The sequence below is a fragment of the Oryza glaberrima genome, chromosome 6, assembly GCF_000147395.1.
Source record: "Oryza glaberrima chromosome 6, OglaRS2, whole genome shotgun sequence".
Lineage (NCBI taxonomy): Eukaryota > Viridiplantae > Streptophyta > Magnoliopsida > Poales > Poaceae > Oryza > Oryza glaberrima.
Genome location: NC_068331.1, coordinates 4,936,661 through 4,944,234, shown reverse-complemented (window position 1 = coordinate 4,944,234; position 7,574 = coordinate 4,936,661). Strand labels below are relative to the sequence as shown.

Sequence of the window (7,574 nt, the reverse complement as noted above, 5' to 3'; positions counted from 1 at the left end):
GGGGTCGGACTAGATGGTTCTGGAACGTTGTGGAACGGTGCCGCTGCGCCGGACCACCTGATCCGACGACGGTCGCCTGCTGTGCACCACAGGTCCATTTGGAGGAGGTTTTTTATAGGCTTTTATTCAGACTATTGATCGGATTATCCGTTTGATTCTATAGAGATAGTTTAAATGAAATTAAGTATTCAAAAAATAAGTTTAATATGTAGCTTAAAACACGCAATAGAAGAAATTTCAAGGCACAGAGCAAATAATATGTTTCAATACTTCAATAAATGAGCTGAAAAGGATATAGGGCCTTTGGGACCTGAGTAGAGCGTTTGGTTTGCTACCATGCCAAAATATTGGTACTACCAAAATCTAGGCATGTTTTGGTAGTGCTAAAATTTTGGTTTTTTTTTTTTTTTGCTATTGGTATATTTTGGCAGCAAACCAAACACTAACAAAATACTATTCAAAGTGACAAACAATTTGGTAGGGTACATTTTGGCTTCAAACCAAAATGGCCTGAGAATTTGCAATAAAAGAATTGGATGGATCCATCACTAGTTCAGTACATGAACTCGCTAAGATTTGTGCAATTTATATGAAAATGGGTTGGCTTCGTTTGAATTTTTGGAAGTTTGCATTAGCACAAATCTTAAAGCACATATAAATGGCTTAGATTTGGTTTAGAGTACTGGTTCAAGCAAAATCATCTTTTAGTATAGCTATCTTTGGGTAAATTCGGATTCAATTATAAACCAGGATGTGAACACTGAGCACCCTCAACTGGGGACTCATCAACATTGGAATGAACAGAAATCGCTGCACATCTCTCGGGAAAAGAAAAAGGAAAAGGAAAACGATAGCCAAAAGTGCTGCACTATATATGTACTGTTTCTTCAGACAATAGAACGCCTTTGGCCATACAACTTTTTACTTCTGTAGTGGAAACACCAATAGAATCATCCGAGTATTACATTGGGAGATACAACAGCATGTATATACGGTCAGATTGTTTATGAACTTGTAAGATTACAATGAACAAGTCCCAGATAAACATAGGTAGCTTATGAAACTGAAAATCAGTTCTGTATGCCAAAAAGAAAAGAAGAAATTAATCTGACTATGAGGATAGGTTGCCAGTTTTAGTGTGAACAAAATGTCAAGAGCTCCATAACAAGGCGGTTCACTGAACATCCTCCGCCTAATCGAAGCATTTTGATCAATTTGTCAGTGAGTTGGCTCTAGATCCCTAGGTGTGTATTTGATCCTTGAGTCTCTCAAGTATCCTTAAAAAGAATGGTAAGGATAATTTAGTATTTACTGTCAGGAACCTCAACCTCTCCATGCATTTGCATCATCAGAGGCACTACAGGCCTGTGTTTGTGGAGGGACGCCACCAAGGTCACCATCCAAGCTCATCTGTTGTACTTCAGCAGCTGAGAGTATTTTGATGCTCTTCACACAGCCCACAAATTCCCTGCATATCAAATTTTCTAAATCATCAGGAGGGGCTAGCTATAGAATTGTATTGGATCCAAGAGGAGGGAAGGGAAGCACTTACTCCCAAGGGTCGTCGCCGACAAGAAGGATATCATTCTCATGATCAACATAGACTAGCTTCCAATCCATCCTATATGGATCTTCAAGTTGACCTTGGATACCAAACATGCATGCAAGATCATGCCTAAGTTCATCATAATCTCGATATCTTGTGATATCAATTGATCTCCCCACAGAACCACGCTTTTGAACCTTCATGAAGATAGTTTGCCACATAAGAGGACAGTTTGAGAATAAAGGATAATAGTTGGATCGTTAAGCCATTGTTTGGCATAGAAATTTGGAATAAATGATGATGCTCCAGAACATGAGCAGGAATGCAGGATATTTAGTTCTCGCTAAACCTGACCAACATATGTTCCCCCAAAAAACATGACCAACATAGACATGAAAGGCAGCAAAAATATCACAAACAACGTTTAACATTTCTGGAGTTACATTATTAGTATGTGCCAACTGATGTCAGGAATCATTGGTGGGTCATCTAGCTACATGTTACCCTATAGTTTGTGTCTGAGAAATGCTAGTCAATGCCACGCTCATCTGTGGGTCAGGGCCCACTTGTCATGTTCAAATTGGTTGTCAATTTTTTAAATCACAAACGATAGAATGACACATGTATCCGAAAATTCATTGGTCCTATTCAACGACGTTGATAGTTCACAAAAAAAAGATGCAGGCGATATCTAACTTAGTGATTAATTGATTACTAACAAGAACAATTCAGGTTTTCTAACTTAGCCCTCTGATCTTGAATCAAGCAAAACTTTCTCAAGCTAGACATGTATGCACCCAATAAGGTAGCTTTTGATATGTGCATTTTCACAATTTTGAAAGATCGCAGACAAATGTAGGTCCAGAATAAATGTGTCCTCAAAAGAACTGTACCAACCTTAGTGAAAGTTCTCATCCGTTGTGTTTGATTATTCCACAAACCTTGGCTTGGCATTCCGGCATCAGTAACAGCAACGTCACTTGAACATCCAGGCTTAAAGGACATGTCAGGCACACCAAATGACTGGGAACTGAATGCAGCAGATGATAGCTCATTCTCGACATCCCTGTGATCCCTTTGTCCAGAAGTCAGAGTGCACATGCCCTTTCCTGAAGCCATACCTCTTGACAACAGGGCATCTGGCATCAATGCGTCCACATTTTCCGCAATAAGAAAGTTATCTCTTGGATCAACTTGAACATTGTTATCCAAACAAACTGGAGGGAAGGAAAAACCTTCTCGTGGGCTCTCGTCTAAACAAAAGGAGGTAGCAGATGATGCATCAAGTTGATCAGAAACTGGATGTCGGTTATGTATAGGGACTGTTTCTTTGCTCTGTATGTCATTCTTAATTCGATTATCTGGCTTGCTTTGAATTTCCTGAAGTAAGTTGTCAATTTGTGGTGTTGCCACCATGTCAGTTAAATTTCTGCTTCCTTGGTTTGCCCTACTCAGCGAATTTATTGGAGAAATACGGCTGGCGGATGGAGCAGTTGAACTGGATGGATCCCCACTCTCAGCAAGTGCCGAATGTGATCTGACAAGTTGCTGGGGCGTCAAAGATCCTGTCATGTGGTTTAAAGGATCTTGCTGCAACGGTGATTGCTTGAGTTGACCAATAGAATCAGACCCACCAAATTGATGTTGCAAAATTTGTTGCTGTAGAATTTCCTGGCTTTTCTGAGACAATTGTTGAATCAACTGGGACTGATGTTGTGGGTTCAGCTGAGATAGCATGTTTTGTTGTTGAATCTTTTGAAGCAGCTGCAGCTGTACTTCTGGTTGTGACAGTTGTTGCAGTTGCAGTTGCTGTTGCTGTTGCTGACTCTGTAGGAGGGCCTGCTGATATTCGGCTGCTTGCTGGACTTGAGATGTCTGAGTTAGTGTGGGCTGCTGCAAAGAACCTGCAATTGGTAATCCTGTCAACCCTTGGCGATGAGTAGGTGACTTGGGTAAACCTAACTGTTGTAGCTGCGATGAAGATGGTGGGAAAATCTGGTTTAACATTTGTGCTTGTGAGGCAACCTGCCCACCTGAAGTCTGTTCTTTCAGCTTGTGCTGTTCCACTGAATGCAGACTTGAAGCAGCCTTCAACTGCTGTGCCGGTTGTGACTGCTGCCGCTGGAGATGTTCTTGCTGCTGCTGCAAGTGAATGGCGTTCTGCTGCAGCAACTGGGCTTGATGTTGCTGTAAAACCACAGAACTTTGCTGCGATGGCTGGACCTGCTGCTGTTGTGATAGTTGGTGTGGCTGCTGTTGATGTTGAGACATTACAGGGTGATCCACTTTTGAGCCAACCTGTAAATTAGGTAAAACCATATTTTGTGCCTGTGTGTTCAATCTTTTTGTTGGGTCCTCGTTGCTACTACCCATCACATCCTGCATAGCCAATGCATTGGAGTTCAAGTACGGTGATTGCACTGTTTGGGACGCAGCTGTTAGCATCTGAGGATTCTGTTGCATAGCCATCCATTGGACTAGGCTCAGACCTGGAAATAATGAACTTTGCACATCTTTCAGGGCAAAGTCATCAGCAAGCCATGGCATGGCTCTTTTGAAAGCACTCTCAACTTCATTTTCATCATCTGCAAGTTTTAGCAATTTTCATGTGAGGACCAAACTAATCTTAAGAAAATGCAAGCAAAATTTGCAAGGAAGTTAACTTGTACACAGGTAACAAACAACAAATCCACAGTTCTTGCTGATTATTAATATTTCAAGTTTATACACAATCAAGAAGCAACTACATTTAAGAGAATTGAAGTGTGTTTATGCGCTTTGGCTAGAACCTCTTGCTGTTAACAGATGCATCAAGTTCATATGCATGCAAGAAGCAAACCATTTTTAGTATAATGCGTATGCACGTTGGTGAAAATGCAGTGTTCTTTACAAGCTTAATGAGTTCAGCAAGAAGAGAATGACTGTATGATTGAAGCACTAATTCCCAAAGATCAAAATGATCTGCATATTACACTATTCCCTAAATAGTAATACTAGCTAATATATATATAATGTTGAGTGGAAGTATCTGTACCTGGCATTCCTGGCTGCTTAGGAAGTTTTGGCCTGAAAAATGGTGGTGGACAAATATAAAAAGGTGTTGCGACTGGTTCAATCTCCCATATTGAAACACGAGTGCGCCTCTCAGATGCTGTTGATTCATCCCAACCAACCTAACTTAGAAAGAGGAGGTGAAGTCAGGGAAGGTTTTGTATAATATGCTAAACAAACTTGCAAACAACAATTCTATAGGGTGTTAGGCAATCTTATTTCAAAGATTTCTTCAAAATGAGGTTGAATTTTCTAATTTAATACAAATAATTAATCCAGATATTTTGTTATTTCTTACAGATCATAGATGAGAATGAGATGTATGAATGTGACACATTGCAGAACTAAAAGAAGAAAAGAGTAGCGCACCTGAAGGTTTCGCCAATGAGAGTTCTTCCAGCGCACTGGATCCAAGTCACCAATACCTGTGATTGTTCCCATATATCTTCGAACCCCTGAATCCTCTGTCTCAAACAGCATTCTGAACCGCATTCCAAGAGATACTTGTGTATACAAAGCCTTGTTATATTTCGCTAAAGGAATGACAAATTCTGATGGACTTGCCCTATCAGAATAACAACAATGAGTTCATAGTCCCAAAGGGTAGCAGAGAGTGCATTGGGATAATGGGATATCAAGTAAGAACTATAATACCTTGGATTGTAGAAAATAGTAAATGGGCTACTGTTTGCAGCAGCATGTGCTGCAGCAGCTAGAATCCCAATGTGCATGCTATCACTTGATAGAACTGATGACGATAGAGCTGGTTGGGGTCTGGTAGCACGGCGTATGCCTAATAGAAGCTGAGATTTCTCATCCCTGCAAACAAAAGATGTAGAATCAATATTTCTTGAAACGATTTAGACAAATCGATGCACTTGAATTTCAGTGTGCTACCTTATAAACAGAACTGAATCACCAGCTAGAAGCCTTTTGGTGCTGACAAAGACGCTCCAACCAGTTGTCAGAAGGTGCCTCTTTGGTTGACCTGCGTGTCCATGTGAAGGTACAGTAGTATACAGGTAAGTACAGAATGCAATTGATTGATCGGCCACCATGTCCCAGGACAGAGACATCCTTAGCAGTTCAAAGAAAAAGCAGGAAAACTAGATGCAAAGTGCTAACTAAGTGTAAGTAATGGGTCTGTCAAAAAAAATGTGGCAATGAAATAAATATAAAACCAAGTCAATGTACAGATATTCTCTGAGCAGTTAGCAGTTTGGCATACCTCGGTAAATGTGTCGAAATTTCCATGAAATATCATGCAGATCCTTGGCGATGAGCTCTTGTGCTGGTGGTTGCATGGTAAAGTCCTATCGAACATGTTATCCTGGTAAGGCAGGTATTCACTGCATCTGATAAATGCATAGTTCCATCAAAATTACTGCAAGGGTTATGAAGAAACTCTGCATACTAGTGGTGGAAATATCTTCTCCGCCGCACGACGTGGCACTGAAAATCCACCATGGGTACTTGTGTCGCTCGCCGTCAGCGTTTTGCAAAAGAACTCCGCTGGTTGCTTGTTTTGCTTCAGGCCCAGTTCAGATGCCAGCATTGCATCTCGATCATACTAAAACACATCCAGAAAACATATTTCAATTTCACGGAGATAAATAGTGTGTTCCCATAATCAAATAGATCATCATCTTACATACTTTATTGACTGGTTGAAGTGTCATCTGAGCATAAACTTCATCAGTTTCAGAATCTGCCTGAACAATAAAAAACATGTTGCGCGCACCCAATTAGCAAAGATGAAAAAGGAAAAACACAACTATAGCATCAAAGTGGAAAGTACTATGCACATACATGTAAGGTGAGACTCAGAAGTTTGCAGATCAGCTTAGACGGAAGAGAGGGATAACCAGGGATGTTGTCCAGCTCCTTGTGCATGGAAGCAGCAACCTAAACAAAGGCATACCAGAAAACAAGAAAATTTTCAGAAACTTGTCACGATTCAGCACATTTCAGACAGTAAGATGACAAAATTGTTCACCTGCTCGCTATGACCCTGAGGGAAGTACACGACGAGACTGCCCACCGGCGGCAGCGACACAAGAGGCCCGGCACAAGCATGCCATAGCTCCGAATTGATGGCTTTCTTCTCCCCTGCTTTGCAAAACCCATGCTCAGTTGTTACAGCAGTGTATCCAACCTCACACTACACAGCACACGCTAATGCGATAAGATTCATAGGGAGGAGGAGGAGGAGGCCATGAGCAAGGTTTCACTGCAAATGTGCGCTGCGGCAACGATGATGGCCATGAATTCGGCAAATGCTCAAGCAAAACGACCTGAATTTTTCTGAACAATGCAAAGGAAGCAAGCACATGAGCAAAGAGCAAAAGGATTCTTCTCACCTTCCCCTGGGGCGGGAGACACACCGGATGATCCCTGATCCTTCATCCCGGCGAGATCCCGATCCAAATCTCTCCTCCGGATACACGAATATCCGCCTCCTCCACCTTTTACCAACTTAGCCAGTGGCAGCAGCAGCAGCTAGGATAGGAGAGCTCTCCCCCTTTCCGCCTAAAGTAGGCGGCACGAGGCGGCGGCGAGTATAATATTCGGCACCAGGGGAGCGCCACTGCGAAGGGAGCAAAGCGTGGCCAAGCCTGACGAGCCCTCGCCACCGCCGCCGCCGCCGTGCCGACGCGACAGGTTCTCGCCCACGCGGCCTCCGCTCATCACACGCCGCCGCCGCCGCCTCCCACGAGCATCAGCGGACAGTACACCCAGCCTCTCACTCCGGCCACCGGCCGCCGTCGGGAACAGCGCGCGGCGGCGTGCCGGGTGGGAAGGATGGTTCGGAGAGAGAGAGTAGAGAGAGGAGGAGGACGACGACGACGACGAAGCAAGTGGAGGAGGAAGCCGAGGAGGGAGACAAGATGGTGGGGTTTAAAAAACCCGGGGAGACGAGACGAGCGCCGCGGCGCGCGCGGCGTGCGTGGGGGCGCGCCGCAGCGGCGGGGGCGGA

At 43.3% G+C, this 7,574-nt stretch overlaps 1 protein-coding gene across 3 annotated transcripts; it reads right to left on the bottom strand.

Annotated features, from left to right (window-relative positions):
• Positions 1–851: 851 nt before the first annotated feature.
• On the bottom strand, positions 852–7,574 carry LOC127778133 (auxin response factor 16). Of its 3 annotated transcripts, XM_052304790.1 has the most exons (13): positions 6,958–7,574; positions 6,594–6,706; positions 6,407–6,502; positions 6,253–6,309; positions 6,012–6,167; positions 5,826–5,910; positions 5,495–5,585; positions 5,252–5,416; positions 4,967–5,162; positions 4,581–4,719; positions 2,444–4,131; positions 1,553–1,743; positions 852–1,468 (listed from the first exon to the last, which is right to left on the bottom strand). In XM_052304790.1, exons 1-13 carry the CDS (start codon positions 7,001–7,003, stop codon positions 1,324–1,326), a joined length of 3,168 nt encoding a protein of 1,055 aa, XP_052160750.1. In that variant the 5' UTR covers positions 7,004–7,574; the 3' UTR covers positions 852–1,323. The 3 variants fall into 3 exon arrangements, with proteins under 3 accessions (XP_052160750.1, XP_052160751.1, XP_052160752.1); XM_052304791.1 differs by lacking the exons at positions 6,594–6,706; positions 6,958–7,574 and having other exon boundaries at positions 6,253–6,305; positions 6,407–6,499; XM_052304792.1 differs by lacking the exons at positions 6,253–6,309; positions 6,407–6,502; positions 6,594–6,706; positions 6,958–7,574 and having other exon boundaries at positions 5,826–5,927; positions 6,012–6,148.

Bases quoted from the DNA above. Each gene is read 5' to 3' on its own strand.
- LOC127778133 (XM_052304790.1), bottom strand. From the start codon at position 7,003: ATGAAGGATCAGGGATCATCCGGTGTGTCTCCCGCCCCAGGGGAAG. The intron at 6,707-6,957 runs GTGAGAAGAATC...TTTGCAAAGCAG, and splicing joins GTCTCCCGCCCCAGGGGAAG to GGGAGAAGAAAGCCATCAAT. The intron at 1,469-1,552 runs GTAAGTGCTTCC...TTTGATATGCAG, and splicing joins GTCGGCGACGACCCTTGGGA to GGAATTTGTGGGCTGTGTGA.